Source organism: Homalodisca vitripennis, chromosome X (genome assembly GCF_021130785.1).
Source record: "Homalodisca vitripennis isolate AUS2020 chromosome X, UT_GWSS_2.1, whole genome shotgun sequence".
In the NCBI taxonomy this organism is placed as follows: Eukaryota; Metazoa; Arthropoda; class Insecta; order Hemiptera; family Cicadellidae; genus Homalodisca; species Homalodisca vitripennis.
In genome coordinates this window covers 76,176,206-76,194,014 of record NC_060215.1, presented here as the reverse complement: position 1 = coordinate 76,194,014, position 17,809 = coordinate 76,176,206, and the positions used below count along the sequence as shown (strand labels likewise).

Sequence of the window (17,809 nt, the reverse complement as noted above, 5' to 3'; positions counted from 1 at the left end):
GGAACAAATTTAGGCAATTATTTAATTTAAAAGGCAAAAATAAATAGTAAATTGTTAGATAACAGACATCAAATCAGCTTAAAAACTTCTACAATAAAAATATAACATGATATTCAACTAATGTGACTGTATCATTGATTTGATAGAGAAGTTAATAAAATGGAAGCTTGCTTACCTACTAGAGTGGTTAATTTCAAACATTCTATCCGATAACGCCTGGAACGCAGTAACGATGGTTACAGCACACGTATGATGGTTTATTGCAGTGATTAAATTAAAGGCGCTAGTACACTCCGCCGTGGCGTAGTCTGGCCATATAGCGTGGTTCTTGAAGAGCTCTAAATAAATGTTGCATTAATGTATACTTTCGCGCTTTTTGAATTATTAAATATATTAGATTAATTAGCTGATTAAATTAACGAGAACTTATAGCGCTAATATAAATATTAGACATCGGAATTCTTCAATTAAATCGTGTATACGAATTTTAAACCTGCATCATTTATGCTTAATATCTTGAAAGATGCTGTACATAGTACATTCAAATGACAGTAAAGGTACTTTCGTTAAATGGAGCTACACATCAGTGGCTAAGAATCTTTCACTGGTTGTATACATTACATACTTTGGCTTTCAATGTTCATAACACAACTAAAGATGTATAAATTATTATTTGAATTTTTCCCAAAGTGTACTTACAAATCAAGGATCTAGGGGAAGAACATATCCATTCACATTTATCAAACATTTCGGAAGAGAGTATTCAAACTTCAACATGTTTCTTACAACAGATTTGTTTATGTTGTTTTTGTTTATTATGCGTTGAGCAATTAGATTTAAGTATTTGTAGTGCGATATTATAATTTCATTCTGAAAATGAAGATAACTGTTATATTACTTCTTAGTTTAAGAAACGAATTGCTGGACTTGTCATGTTCTAGCCCGATTTTTAGTAAACTGTGCATTGTGTACCCCTAAATAACCTTATAATCTTTGGTCGCTTATACCGTAACTATAAATTGGACATGTTTTTTTCCCAGGTCAGTTATATTAAACTGAAATTAAAGTATAAAATTAAATATTAATTTTAGAGCATGACTTGGAATAGGAAACGATAATAAATTGTCTCAACCTGTTCTCTCTGTTAAACATTTTATAAAATTAATACAAAATGTTTTAAGGTAAAAGACTAAAATGCAATTCACTCAACTCCTTATTACGTGTAACACAGGTTACGTAAATGAGTTTCAGCTTAATTTGCAGGACAAACGGGCTTGGATTCAGCTTTTGGCTTATTAAACAGGTTGCGATGGTAGCTAATTTATGGATATGTTTGCATCATTTTGATGTTTTCAGGTACATTGGCAACTCAGGCCACTTTAGAAGGTAACAGATAATATCTAAACCAACGGTAGTTACGCGAAACTATAGTACGTTTGTTTGGTAAGGAACGATATTGCATAAAACCAACAAATATATGAAATGAAATCAGTATAAAAATATTGGCAAAGCCAATGATGAAAATAATTAAATGTGTTAATAATATTTTAAAACAAATTATCGGGCATAAAGATAATTTTAAAATTTATCTTTTGTTTTAATTGTTCCGGTATAACATCCGTTGACTGAAAATTGTCTCCACGATGATGCCGAAATATAAAAAAATATTGCGCCAACAATTTTAAGGTAAGGTGTGGATTGGAAACAGAACCGGACATAGTATTCATGTAACTGAGCTGTCTGATATTCCGAAAGAAATGTTAAACTCAAAACAGCGAGGCCGAACATTTCAAGAATATAATTGTATTAGGAATATATTGATGCGTTATGAACTAGAAAACCTACAAGTTACATATAATTATCATCCTTTTCTTTAAGTTGTAATGGTAAATTTGCATGAATGTATTCAGCTATATCTTTTTAAAGAAGAGGCCGATCCAATGTTGCATTCCCCTCCGTCTTTATAGGCTACTAGGCTGTGCGAGGATCTTATCAAACAGAAAAAGGAGGAAAGTCCACATGGTATAAAGTCGATAGTAGTGATAAGCGGCGGTCACATACAGGATTTTAACCTGCACTATCTGTAACTCAGACCCAAAGTCTGATATCAGCCACCGGTTCTATCAGTTTACGATTGCTTTATTTTTATATGTAATTGTACAATACCTATTTAGTTTTACTGATACAGTTCGTTTCACATTTACTTTGTTCCAAAATATGCAACTCTTTAAATCAGTGATAAGTAACGTTTATTAAATTTCCTCATGTTCCAGACTTGTTCTTGTCTAAAACTATTAACATTTTCTTCTGGCTGGGCTGTCATACATTCGACTTACTGTTTTAGTTTATTTTCACGTCGGGGTAAGGTTGAAAATTCTTTGCGTTTACCTGAATTCTCCCTAAGTTTCAGCCTCTGACAAATAATCTAGAAGTGTAGTGTCTGATTATAGGATTAAAAGTTTTTTTTTCCAATCCTATACAGAGTTGATATGCATTAGAATTATCAGTAGTCCGTAATAATTAGTCTAAAATTCGTAGATATATCCCCGATGATGTTCGTGTTCGCCGTAGTCTTGTCTTTTCTAGGACCTTTACCAATTTGCAAGTTTTATACGGGGGGCGGTTTTTTCAACCTCCGATTTCACGCGCCATAACGGCCAGACATGTGGCAGGTCCGCGGTGTGCACAGTAGTCGATCGCACATCTACCCCGCTACAACATTTATTACTGTTCAATTTTTTCAGTAAATCATATCCTCAGCAGTAAAGGGATGTGAGTGATCCAATTTTATATAGCGACAGACACTTAGATAGCCTACATGGCAGTCCTGAACTCAACAACGCCTCCGAGCGTTAAGACTACCAAACCACCAACCCTCTTCAAGATCTAACTTGACTTGAAGATAAATCTCGGCATTGCAATTCTGCGACTAAGTCATGTTTTTGGTCTTTGGCCACTTTCGCATCATGGAGATCAATCGTTAATGGAACTAAACCAATCAGTCACATGTGTGTCAATGATACACAGATTGTCACCACCCACCTTTACTGACCATTTAGGGCTTACGGGGTCCTTCCTCAATATCAAACAACTATTCCTGTATCACAATCTAACTAGTATCAGATAAAGCCGCAGCTACTAACACAAACAGCATCATGACGTTTGTTGCGAGTGGCAGTATCTGACACATGGCAGTCAATCTGGCGTTGAACTTGCCAATATTTCTTTTCTTTTGTCTTGCATACTGTTATTTGGAGTCTGTTAGTTCAAATGTGTATGAACTGAACATAATATCGCTCTAGGATGCCATGGAAGTTACACATGCAGTTAGAGTAGTGAAATCAATGAAAGTCCTCCCTTCGTTCAAAACTATTAGTTCAACTCTAAAATGATATAGCCTACCATTTCTCCCTTATATACGTTTTTGATTGGCTGTTCTCATTTCATGAGCATAAATACATACAATCTTTACAAACGGCCAAGTCTCAAACCAGAGATAATGAAAGCCATATCGGGAACGTGTAGTTCACGGTTGTGCACGGTAGTGTAGTCAGATCCTGTAGCAGCAGTAGGCATCACGGAATCGAAGAGGATTCATCACGAAGACAATGAGAGACAAAAACAACATTTTTAGTTTCTGGTGTAAACATATTATCTTTTTTTTATTCAATCAAGATTCAAGTTAGTGTCTAATCCGCTTTCTTTGGTCATGACTCGGCCTATTTCATTTCGATGTAGTATCATAGCCGAGGAGCATACAAAATAAACACATAATACACTTTGGAATAAAAGCTTTCCAAAGAAACTCTTTCTGAGGTGATTGTGTAAGTCGTAACTATCTTGGTCTTCTTAGATTTGCCGGGCGATTCTGCACCTGACCGGTTTGTACTTGTAGTTAACTCTCTGTGCTGACATCAGCTATTCCTCAGAACCCAGAGTCAGTTAATGATTATACATAGACTCAAGAAATAAGAGAGTTATAGTCAGAAAATGTCAACATATTGTCTCTCAATCTTACAACCAATACATCGAGCCATGGTACACAAAACCACATCCACAACGAAGCAAAACAAAATCCACGAAAACTAATGTCTTTCTCAACGGCTCACGCAATAGGTAGAAATATAATTATTTATTTTGTTAAAATATAACACAATAAAGCTTTATTTTTTTATTATAACTAGACATTTCTAGAATATTTTTGGGGTAAGAAATTATAACAGGTTTACATAATTTTAAATGAATTAACTTACATTTAATGAATAGATTTTTTCTTACTGCCTCTCACTTAAAAGACCACTTAATCTCGGTCAAAGAGCCCCGATCTATGAGGTTTATTACATTTGAGACTCGTGCGGCTCTCCTAACTTTGCCAAACACAAATTATGGCAAAGTGACTCACGTCTTAGTCCAATGCTATCAAGCTTCTCAGCAAAATCCAATGAAATAACGTGAACTGGCGCAAGTCAATTAAGTTAGCTTCCCGAAGGCTTTAAATCAAAATGGCGCTAATGAAGAAGTCCGACGACTACTAACTGATGGTTCGAAAGTCATCGTGCTGAATAGAGATAGACTATTTAGCAATAAAATAAGTCCTTTAAAGAGGACTCCGAGTAAAACGTCTGCTGCAATAAATCAAATCAAAAATAGCTGATGTAACCCCATTCTACTCAAGTTCAGCACAAACGAGAGAAGGAGCTCGACGTTAAAGTTCCCTCGAAATTCACCGGCATAAACTACGCCTAGAGGGAATGGGTTAACGTGGTGGGACAGGGTTGGTGGTTAGTTAACAATGGGGACCTCAATGCTCAGCCATTACCATTACCCAAGGGATCTCCATGCCTCTGACCACATCGCTCAATACATAACATAGCCCAGCTCTTATCTTTTCTGTATAACTTTTGCATGTTTTCATCGCTCCTACATCTTATTTGGGGTATTAGCAGGATATCAAACCCAAATCTGAAATAAAAACTCTAACTAGATGGAAAACACACTGCATCTAGCCATGAAGACTTTTCACTGCCAAACAAATATCAAATAAATCACAACCTGGTTACCAAAAGACGATATTCTCAAAAATGCTATACGGATTAATCTCAACAAGATTGTCATTAAAAAGGAACACGGACTTGTGTATTGCCCTAGACGAGCGCGAATCTTCGCAATTTTTCACCCTGATGTGATTTTTTGGTGAACCCTTGAGAAATCCTAGTAGTAGAGATTCTTGGCCAGTCCAGACACTCACATTACATCAGAAATAGAAAAACGTGTAATCAATTAAGTGTGAATTCGGAATAAAAGCAGAAGGTTGAAGATTCCGATTCCTCTGCTACTGATCGTCATTTTCTCATCGATAACATGCTTTATTGGTAAAAGAGAGCCTTCTTAGATGACTTCACATATTACATTCTGTGTGGCGAATGTTACCTCTAATCCTCAAGCTTAGACCTTCCATGATCATATTCACTCGTTATCGACTAGAAGGTGCAGGACTACACATGATAACACATAGATCCAAACAAGACCGGCCCGTGAGAACAGAGGCTACTCCATGCTGAGTTCCAAAAGAATTACATTTTCCAAGTATTTAACTGTTAAATACTTGTCAGCTTTGTCTTGGCGTGCTTTATAACAAAAAAAGCACATGCGAGCGTCATTCATACTCATATCATTCTGTTACGATTATTCAGGACTTCAATCTCTGTATAGTTGAGAACAAGGATTAATCTTCTATCTATCTGCTCATGCAGATCCTGCTCTTGATAAATGTTAATTAGGGCTGCTTTATAGACATATACAAGACTTGGGATTTATGTCACATATCCACTAAGAGTGTCTTGGAGCATTTCCAATACAAGCCAGTTGAAATATAATACCTTCTAGAGATACATTGCCGAAATCAATCTCAGAAATACCAAACACGACTTCAATTATTCGTTGTCCTTTTAATTTTCAAACAACAGAAGACAGACTCAAGTTTGATTTCATAACGACGAAAGGGTAACACGGTGATAATTTTTACCATGACCTTTCATCATCCGTACGACTTCCGTTATCTCTTGTACAGTTTATATATTTTCGACTGTTCCAGTCTGATACTATATACGTAGCATTGTATTCATGTCACTATCTTTTAACGTTGTAGCTTTCCATTTAGTCTTAAGTATCTTTAACATTTTTGCCGTTTTTAATATGAATAGTGAACAATAGAAAGAGAGAGGTGCAGTCTCCCATTCTAAAAAGGTTCTCGCATTGCATGGGTTTTACCAGTATGTCATTAGATTAAGGGTTTCCTGGAGCGGAGATTTCTTTCTCTTTCAAAGGCCCTGAAACCCTCTAATTCGCCAAAGACTCACATTAACAGTCATCAATGTGTTTCTCAACATGTACAAACAGTATTTAGCATTATGGCCCCGTCAAATTTTGTCACGCTATTGTATTTTAGAATCCAATCAAAATATCATTTCGGTCCTATATTGATGCTTCTTTTCATTGTCCCACATGATGCTTCTTTATTGCTTGCATGGCCAATTGCGTAATCTGTGTCGGAGCCAAGGGAAGTGGAGGATTGTGGAGTTTAACCCCTTAACTGAACTAACTAAAAACTTCACGAGGAGACATACGGGGACATAAAAGTACACTATAAGGATAAAAGTTAAGAAGTAATTAGTCCACGCAACGGCAATCACACATAGCCTATATACTTGGTTGCCAATTCACTGATTATCCTTTACATAACTAACAATCATGGGGCTTTGTTGGAGTGTTCCATTTTAGTTTTAGTGGTTACTGTGGCGAAAACACGAAGAAGACGTGTGTCCAAATGGACACGAAGAGGCAGTGATATTTTGTCAGCTAGTAGCAAGGTGTCGGTACGGGCGAGGACTGCTCGAACATCACGTTATCTCCAGGTCCATCGGTCATTCAACGTTGAACTGTATACCTGATCATATTTTGTGGCAACATTGCTTTTAATTTAATAAAATTAGCTTGTAAACCTCGTTACCGAGTGTGTAAATTTAAATTATGAATCCTGGATTGTCTAAATAAAAACGCGGTATTCATTACGTGATCTCTATGAGAAAAAGATATTTTCAAGGTTATTGCTAAATGTCTCATTTTAGGCCATAAAAAGAAAATATGGTTGTATCATCTTAATTAAGTACCAACTAGTTTATTTCCAATATGAACGGCCGGGAGTGTTGATATTTAGGAAATTATTTAAAACATACGTAGCCATCATAGAAGGGTTCAGATTTCGGAATTTGTTATGGTATAGTAGTTGAATGAATCGTTTATTTGTTTGAAAGTTATTCAATTTATTACGTATGCCTAATGATTAGGCAAATCAATTTCATAAGGATATATTTTTACAGTAATAGATTTCAAAATCACCAAACAATACAAAATTGAATAAAACATTATCATAATATAACTTTTATCAATATTTGATTTTAAAATATTCAATTCTTAAAAAGCTGAACATTTTTCTTAATCAATGCAAGTTCAATAATAAACCATATTGTGTTTGGAGGAGCTAAGCCGCCAGAGACAAGCTACTCTCTATGTGGTAGTGACGACAGTCAGTGGTGGTGGGAGCGTGGCACGTTCACAGTGTGTTTGGATGTTACAGCAAAACCTTTATTGGTAGGTTGTATTATAGCCTATAAGCCGAGAGCCAATTTACTTTATATTACAACAAAACTTGGTTTTGTTTGAAACCTACAGATAAATCTCTCTTAAGAAAACAATTATCAGCTCTAGGTTTGGTGGAGAGCATCAAAAGTTTTAAACATATTAAATAATAATATTTTCAGATCATATTTTTATTTGTTTGACCCGTCTAAATCCATACTTCAGACACGTAAATAATGTTCACTCAGTATAAGCTAATCATATAAATACCTTTAAAATATCGACTTTCGGTCTCTTTATCTAGCCTTCTGTCGGTGACATAACTATGGTGTATGTGCCTGATGGGCCTGATGGTAGGTTTTGATTGTATCAAAGTAGGAAAAAATAAAATCAGAGAAGAAAACATTTCGTTTCATAACACACCTTTCGATACTCTCCCGTGTTGACCTCCGCAAAAATTTCGTGGCTGGCGGTCGATTTTTTTCTTATGAGAAATGTCTCTATTGATTTAAAAAAACCGCTGGTTGTGTGCTTATACAGTGAACATTGGCGCTCAGCTTTTAGACTATCGTGGTGGAAATATTTTTGATAAATGAAGGACATTGAAGGAAATGAACTCTGTAAGTAACAATAACAAGGAGAGTACTTGAACACTCAAATTCACAAGATGTCTTAAAATAAGTCTCCTGCAATAATCTTACCAACTGTTCCCCGATGTTGTTCCTTACTGTACGAATCTTGTTGACCTAACCTGTATCTGCTGTCAGTGGTGAGACATTATCTCGAAACTAAAGCTGATATTGGGTAATTTTGGATTATTGTCTGGTTCAAAAATGACCAGGAGAGACCTGAAGGACTATCTATCCTATCAATAGAATTAGGCTTGGTTGAAACTATAGATTTAAGTTAACTGTGTCACTTTCACAAAATAAAACAACAAAAAAGTAAATGATAAATAAGTCATATGTAAACATTTGGAAATAAAGTTCCTTTTACTGAATTACAAAGAGTTGTTTTATTTATTAACCCTTAAAGCGCCGTAAGCGCATATGCGCGCGAGGATCGACTTTGCTCTGAACGCCGTAAGCGCGTAGACGCGCAATATACTTGTTTTTATTATTTTGCACTGTTAGTTCAGAGTTTGTCCGCTAGACTGTGAGGGGTGTATGTTACAGTAGTGTAGCGGGGCTGTGCCACATCACGTGACAATCTTTGTGTTTAACGATCGATACTGAACCGGTTTTTGTTGAACAGCTGGAAGTTTGGTAGTATTGCTCAACGCCGCAAGCGCATTTATGCGTACGTCACTGCCTCGCCGCGCGCCGGGCAGCTCTTGTGTTCTTCTTCATATCCTGTTGAAGCAGTGCGAATAGTTGATCGGTAAACTACTGTGTAGTTTTATGTGTTTTAAGATCATCTTTTTATGAAAGTTATATATTTATAAACTTTTGAAATAAACAGTTTCTTGAATGGCGATAAAAGTCTTTTTTCCTCGTAGAAATATTTTTACTCCTTATATTTATAATTATGTATTTTAGCTCTTGTTCCGAAATTCTACATTTATGTTTATTTTTTTTATTTAGGCTTGTTTTTACTCCAATAAGTGTTACAATATTTTATTTACTTCTATAAACATCTGAAAACCATTTTGTAATTATTATAAAAATAACACCCGTTAGAGGACTAAGAATTTGGAAAATATTTGGTTTTCAAATTTTTGGCATGTAAATTTAATTTTTTATTATAACTTTGTATTAAATATGTAATATACTTATTTTCTAGTTCTATTCTAGTACATATAAGCACGCAATGTCATCATTGATATACATAATAATAAAAGGAAACAGTAAGCATTGGGTAAAATTTATAAAGGAGCTGGAACGCTACATAGTAAATCATGTGTATTTTGGGCAATAAATATGATAAAAGATATTTTTTTGCAGTTTCTGTTTTATTTTGTTACCTAAAAAAAGAAATTAAAATTAGCGTTGAGAAAATCTAATTTTAATTTTTTATAATAAATGAGCGCTAATCCAGAGTTTAGCTGAAACTGTTTGGCGCTTTAAGGGTTAAGTTGGTATTTGGGATAAAATACAAAAACATGAAGTATCCTTTTGTATCAGTAATTAAACTCTCGTTTTTTTTAAAGACATAGCAAGGAATGTTTTTTTAGTATTGTTTTCCGTGTGGAGTGCAGGGTGAGTGATGGAGTTGGAGTGAGGGGGGTGCTATGTCGGGTATTAGGTATTTTGACTAGGGTGCCGGGATAGCCTGTGCTATCGTATGCTGAAATCGTTGTTTTCGAGATACAGTAATCATTGAGAGAGTTGGTGGGGTTTGGATTTGTAGATAACGAATTTGGTAAATAATAAAATACGTTTATTCGAGGAAATAATGTTAACTTGCACCTTGGTTACATTTTTACATTACGTTAAACGAGTGCTTCATCGTTAACCAACAGGGGACGTATTACACATTGAATAATTATTGATTAATCAATGTTAAACAGTGCGCTCGATGCTCTAGTAGCTTATACAGCAAACTGGCGATCAATTACATATCCGCCCCTAAAATTGTGCAATTGTGCTAAACAAAGGAGAGGAGGGGAATGTAATGTGTGAGTGTGTGAGGCGGGCAGCGGCTACGATATCAGTGTTTTCCACACTGGAAAATATAGAAATCCCTCAAGCTATCTCTCCACCTACAGAATAACCCCTAATTATTAATCATCTTTCCAAAGATTAGTCTATTTTAAAATTTTATTTATTTGATTAATATTTTGTGTAAACAAAACCAATACTGTAATTGTTAGATTACACTGGGTGTCAAGGGGTTGAATAAAACTTGTGTAAATGAATTTAGTTCATTTTTGGTAGGTAATAACTTATTTTTAAACGATCATATTTTATGATAGTTTAAAAAAACCTTCAGATACACGCCCAAAATTAATAATATTAGACCATAAAATAAATTAAATATATTGGCTAATGTCGACACTAATAATTAGTAGAAATCTAAAATTTTGCCAATTACTAACACTATAAGAGGGACATTTTTTCGATATTCTCTGTTACCCTACCACTTATTTCACCGACTGCCTAAACGAGTAAATATTCACATCATTATTTATAAAAAATATATCGATTAAAAATGCTCGTACATGTATTGTTTTATTACGTTATCTTCATGACAGTATTTTTTTACACTATTATTAGTGTAGTTGTAGTTGCAGCATTCACATTTACAACGCTAATTATGTTACATCAAAATACTTAGAAAATTAGTGCGTTTTTTAAACTTTGAAATCGTATATACATTATAGATTCGTACTGAATGGGGAAAGGTCAACCTTTACTAACTTTTTGCAAGCGACGTGTAATTTCATGTTTCGGTTTTTAATGTTTAACATGTGCATAATGATGTGCGGTACGGAATGGCACACGCATTAAATTTTCAAAAATGTAAATCAAGTTATAGCTTAAAATCGGACAGTTTTTGAATTTGGAATAAAAAAGGTTTCCGAAGTTTTATATGAGTGGCGTTAATTGTCTGAATTACTTACAGTTAAACATTTTTATTGATCAAACATTTTTTTTCTAACAGTTAAAAACATGTTTGAGATATTCGCATAAAAATTTGTACGTTGGACAACTACGTAGAGTAGGGTAAGTTTAGTTGCTATGAAGTTTTTCTAAAAACTAAATTACAATAAATAAATTCTGATACAACAATACTATTATACATTCTACTAGTGAGGTGAAGGAAGCTAGACATCGTAAAGATCCCATGTCGTAGTCGGAATAAAATTCTTTGTACTCGAATTGTTTAATGTATACTCAGCGGAGATACCGTAAAATCTAAATAGCGGTATAAAATCCCACGAAGGGTCCGAGAGGAAACACTGTGCGGTATGTGAGAAGCGCGCCCTGCGCCGGGTGGGTGGAGGTGGCGGCGCGGCGCCGCGCCAGGGCTGGTCGAACTCGGTAGTATTCATTCGAGTCGAGTGAGCCATGGACTGTCGTGCCGCACATGTCGGCGTGTAGCCGGTCGTTGCCGGTGTAAGTGGGTGTGTCTACTTCTTCATGGCAAGCTCTCCACTGCAGTGGTCCTCTAGGTCCCCGACGCTATGGACGCCGCCCCCCGCTCCCCAGGTACACACACACTACACTACAGCCTAATTATTTTTAACTTTTCACTTCTAATGAAAACACTTTCTTTCTGGGTGAAGTTATTTGTTCCCCGACAAAAGTAAATTGGGCCGTTTGTTTTCTGGGGCCCCGTGACCTACAATGATACTTCACCCTCCTTGAGTAGTTCTGACTGATACATTTGTGTACACAATATACACTGTTGTTATTCTAAGCAAACACGCTGTTCCCCGTCAAGAGTTCACGATTCAGTGACGGTGAAGAGTGCTGTTAAATTGTGTACAACTAAGTGACTCCAGTGTAGGCTTTGGCTCTTCATTAGCAAATTTGTCTCTAAATAATCGTATTGAGGATCTTAAATGTCGCTTTTTAAAAATAAGAATGAACTATTTCTTGTGTAGCCTATGTATGTACCGTATGAACATACATTGGACTTATTTAATAGGACTTACTTAGACAAATAATATTTAATGTCTAAAACATTGTCAAAACTCATTGTAGCGGATTACAGACTGATATTGGTTTTTTACTTAATAATGTTGGATACTAAGAAAACATTTTAAAATATTCAGCAAGTTTTATAGTGTTATCGATATTACACAAAGTTTTCAATGCTAAACAATACACTGCAACCTTCTTTTCTGGGTTTGTTTGTATATATTTTGTATTCTTTAATTTACAATTGTAATAATGTAAACCAGATGAATACATCAATATTGAGATTTATAAAGATACAATATCTCATTTTACTTACATTATGCTTTTGTTTACTTTGAGTCTACATTTTGTAAAGCCAAACAATATAGCGTTTTAGGTATTAGTTTCTTGTCCTAGTGTATGATTAAAGAAATTTAGAGCAATTTAAAGTATACAATTCCACCTACTCCAGAATCAGCGATGTAAATAAAACATCCCCCGATGTAGGAGAACAGTTTTAATTCTAACTGAAGACTGAAAGGTTTACTTAAACATAGTTTTAAACTGAGTTGATATCTTCTGCTAACATTGAATGTCGCTCTTACAATTTAAACAGTTACCATTGTGCCCTGGGTATTTGAAATACGTTTGTTTACAAGAGGTGCGGTAAGCAGCCTACGTGCTTGAACAAGAAGATAACCTGCGTAACAGAAATATCGACCTCACGTAGAAGCCGAGATATAACCGTATACGACACTTGTCAACCCCTAACAAGACTGATACTGATTCTTGTTTACGAATATACCGATACTTGATACTTTTATTCGCGAGTCCAAATTTTTTGTGTAATTAGCTGAAAAATATCTACGTCTATATAATGTATTTTCACATTAAAAACTTATAATTTATTACTCTATTACGTTTTTCAATCGTTAACAATCATTTATACTCGTACATATGAAACGTGAATATTCTTTCGTATTCTTTTAACCCAAATAGTACAACATTTTGACAATATTAAAAAATTTATATATTGGAATCTTACATTTAAAAATATAAATTACTTTTAGAACATTTACTGTGACCATTGATTATATACTTAACGAAACATACGTTTGTAAATAAAAATGATACTTCACGGAAATGGAAATAAAATCTTAATGAAAGGATGAGACAAACTTTTTTTTAAATTGTAATGTACATAGTAATATGAAATACTTGTTTTTATTTACAATAATTTTCTTATTCATATATGTATGTTTTTGTGTGTGAAAATAGTCAAGTACAAATATTAACCAAAGAAATAGGGATTAAATAATTTGGAATGGTGGTTTGGAAGATTACATTCAACACAAAACAAATTACGAGACCAATATAACTACTGAATTATCGCTTTGAGTATATTTTTGGTTAAACTTTTATTTCATTACATCTTCAATAAAATGACACCGACTCAAGAAGACAATGTGACAGCCATCATTAAAAGATGATTTAGTCTGCGCCCGTTCAATTATTCATGCCTGTCCACTGACGATAACGGCATCAGTCTTCAGGAAAATTTAGGTTAGGCTCGTAGGTAGCCCAAGGTGCTATTTTAATTCAACAGAATTAACTTTTAAGTATGGTACAATATTTGGAATATGCTGTAACCTGGACATGCTTTTTTCGCTGCTATGAATACGAGATTTATTCAACCACATTACCGCTCGTAAATTAGGATGAGAGTGATAATGTTTTATTGTATGTTGAAGTGGGAAACGAATCAGTTTCATAATATTATCTTGGATATCCGAAATACAAAATCTAATAGAGCAATAAAAAAATTAAATAATAATCCATTTAGATTTTGTTTGCTTATAGTAAAAATGTTTAAAACAAGAATAAGTTTATTATTAGAAGGCGTTTCGTCTTTGCTTGTATGTGAGGAATTTTAATGTTATAGAAGAAAAACATTTTCTTACGTTTGACTCACTCGTCATGAAGACTAGACTCAACTGTGAAATCATAATTACGATAATTTTAACTTTTTTTTACCATTAGTGTTATGAACAAATCCAAATGGGCGTTTTTTGTGTCGAAGTCCTTAACTGAGCCAAGATGTACAACGCAATTGTGTGGCCAAAGATTTCAAATAACAAATAATGGCCCAAATCATGGTACATTTTAGAAAGTTACTGGTCTTCAGAGGCTAGTTTTGGTAAGTGTTTCTGGGACCTCCACCAGCATCCATTCTAACGTACGTCTTCTATCCTTTGGATATATTTCACAAGGAAGACGCCTGGAAGTGTCCTGAAGATTATCAACTGCTTCCATATGGAGGGTTCTACTGTACATGTGGCTTACTATACTGTTGTCTACATAGCCTTCCAATATTTTGTATCAGACATGTCAACTGTTGATACACTTTCACTATTCTCTGCACTGTTCATTTTAGTACTCTATAAGACAAAGAATACAACAAAATTACTCAGATGTTAGAAGATCAGGTAGTTTGGTAGATATATAGAAGATCAGGTAGATATCTCAGAGGAGTTTCTTCTCATTGGCAAGTCTGGTCTTGGTGTCGGGGCTCAGGACAGTTTTTTGCAATATCTGAAGAATGGCTGCACTGTTTTTCAGACAGAGGTATCTATAGCTGTGTTTTCTTTGATTTCGGCAAGGGCTTTAACAATAAGAACGTCCTAATCTTCTCTGATAGTCGAATAAGTCAGTTGATTCCACCCTCCACTATTTAAAGTCAATTATAATTCTCATTACACAACATTGTTCTTCAATTTTATAATTTTCACTAAGACTTTTTCTAATATTTTATTTAAGCTGTTCTTTTATAAAACGTGTTTTAATGTAAAACATGGAGCACTCTATAGTGAAATAAGTTGAGTGGTTAGTCGTACACACGTTTACGAGTAATCTCCGCGATGAGAGAATGTAAAAGATCAAAACCGCAGCACTTGTGGTAAGGTAAATAATCCGAGACGATTGGATCACTTAAGGAAGAACTGAAACCAAACACCGAAGTGAAAAGAAAAGGTCATTAGTACACGTAAACAACATAGAGATTCAAACGTCACGCGATTATCGGTCACGGTTTTTTGTTTGTCCACTTGTACTTTCTTTCTTATATCCTAGGTTCTCTCTTAAGAACGATCTTGTTTTTGTTATAGTTATAAGGTAACGAATACTAAATGCCTGCTTCTGTCAACCCAGACAAATACTTTTTTTGTGGTTTAAGTGTATGAATATAAATTATAAAATGTTGAATGTTATGAGGACATTAATTTCCAGTTTTAACTTAATAATAATGAGATCGCATTCACGGACTAAACTCAATTTAAGAATACAAAGTAGACTTGTCATATGATCATAATTATAGACTATGATTACTCATACTATGGTTGCAGCTAAAAATACTCTTCAAACTCTTCACTCTCCCTGGCTCATAGGCAGTTCTGCAAATACATTTCAATATTTGATTCTCAACTGTACCGAAGCTTTGTTTTTACTTGCCAATATATTTAACTAACCACTTTTAATAATGGACGCATTAATTTTAATTAGATGTAATTATGTTGTAAATTTATAGATTATAATTGCATAGTAGAAATAATAATAGTTTTCCTGTCCCTAAATATTAGTGGTGTCATGATGATTGTATGTTTAATTTGATAGTTTATTAAAATATTTCAACCATTATCGCATTTTTTCATTAAAGTGGAAACAAGTAACAAGTATCGGTTAGTTTTATGATTATTCCGGTTCATTGCCATATTGCTGGATTTTTGTTTAAAAAACTGTTCTCAGAAACAAGAGATATATTACGTCTCTAGAACGGTATCTGCTCTCCTCCTCCAGATGAAAAACCTAATACACAAGGATACACATAGAGAAGTGTAAAAATAAGAAGAAACGCATGATACCACACTCTAAATGAATAAGTCTTAACAGAGAAGTTATGTATAGAGTCTTAATTGTTGTTTTTGTCTTGTAAACCTTTCACCATGTGCTTTATCACATGCTTGTGACACCTTTAGATGTGAACAAAAAACTAATTTTGCGCTTTAAATCTTTCCCCTGAAGGCGTTATATTGGCCTTCAGTCATCAAAACGTCGTATCAGCATGTTTTTAAATTTTTTTTTTAAATATGCTACACCAAATGGTTTATTATCATTTATATCTTGTTACCATAAATAAAATTTAAATAACTAAATGTATCTGTAGTGCCTACGCAACTAGCATAAAATAAATTGGGTGTTTTTGTGCTCTTAATCCGAGTAAACGACGCGTTACATTTTTCCCGCGGAAAACGCTTATTTCAATCAACAGCTACTCCTATTTTTATTTCCGAGCAAAATATTAAAAGAAGATCGAGTGGTCTTGGATTCCAGAACACAAACCAATTAAGAGCTTTTCACAATCCCCCGTGCTTTTAATTATCCTTGTCTTTCCACGCCGCTACACCACATGGTATTGAATTGCCTTTCATCAGTACTATATTGAATTGTTTTCGTTTTGAAGAGTAAATAACAACAGTCCTATCAATACTGGACTAACTCGCCACTGATTGCTTGATTTATTTACAATGGACGTTTTAATATACTTCTCGAAAATAAACTGATGCTGTTTTTTTATGTAAATAATCTATTTTTATTTGCGATTTTATTAAATTTGGTTTACGTTTCATAAAATTGTTGCGTAAAATATTGATAAAAACGTATTTATCTTCTGAAATTGCATTAAACAAGTAACAAGTAAAACCAGAGATTACCCCATTAATCTAAAATTTTACTGTTATGACAATTTAGATGAAATTTTAATTCATTATAAAAATATTTGCTCCTCGTATATCTTAAAGACGAATCATTACTATTATAGGTTATAAAAAGTTCAGAGGCGTTTTATCATATAATAACCCAAAAGCAAAATTTTATCTTTCTTACACAGTTTGTTGATTTCCTTCTAAACAGTTTTTAGTTATTGAAGATCTTATGAGATGTATTAGGTAAAACTAAGGAGGAGAAAATAAGAAACTTATTCTCTTCTCCTTGTTATAAACATGGGTCAACGTGAATACCAATTTTAAAGGTCCTGTCGAAAGTATATGAACAAATTTAATTTAAAAGACGGAAGTAACGTTAATAACGTTTGTGTAATACTGTTTTATGAATCGAGCGAAATAAACACTAATGTTGATATTGTTCAATGCAGTCCAATTCTCTATTTCTATTTACATGACAATGGGGCTGTAAGATATTAAAACTTATTTACAGAGCCCTATAAAGTTAACTAAAATTATCTATTATCAAGACATAATTATATAATTATTTTTATTACAGGACAACTTTACAACGTCTAAACCTCTGCATTACATGGCACGATGTGGTCAGAAGAATAATAATCACATAATTTATATTGGTCTCTGATCCAACGCTTATTTTAATCAACAGGCTATTCCAATATTTATTTACAATCAAAAAATTATGAGGATCGAGTTGTTTTGGTTTCGAGAACACATACCAATTAAGACCTTTTCACAATCCCCCGTGGCAACTATGCTATACCAAAAACCACTAACTAGAAAATAAATCATATAAAAACATTCAAATAA

At 34.1% G+C, this 17,809-nt stretch overlaps 1 protein-coding gene across 22 annotated transcripts in view; it reads left to right on the top strand.

Moving 5' to 3' along the window:
• Nucleotides 1–17,809, top strand: part of LOC124369221 (muscle calcium channel subunit alpha-1-like) — a 413,179-nt gene that overhangs the window by 36,939 nt on the left and 358,431 nt on the right. For 11 of the 22 annotated variants that reach the window (XM_046827092.1, XM_046827081.1, XM_046827086.1 and 8 more), the window contains exon 1: nt 11,654–11,789. The exons of 1 other annotated variant lie outside the window; for it this stretch is intronic. In XM_046827092.1, the coding sequence (XP_046683048.1) occupies nt 11,765–11,789 (25 nt within the window). In that variant the 5' untranslated portion in view covers nt 11,654–11,764. Of the gene's footprint in view, nt 1–11,652; nt 11,790–17,809 lie in introns of those variants that run through there. 10 more of the 22 variants (XM_046827074.1, XM_046827072.1, XM_046827071.1 and 7 more) reach the window with 1 other exon arrangement.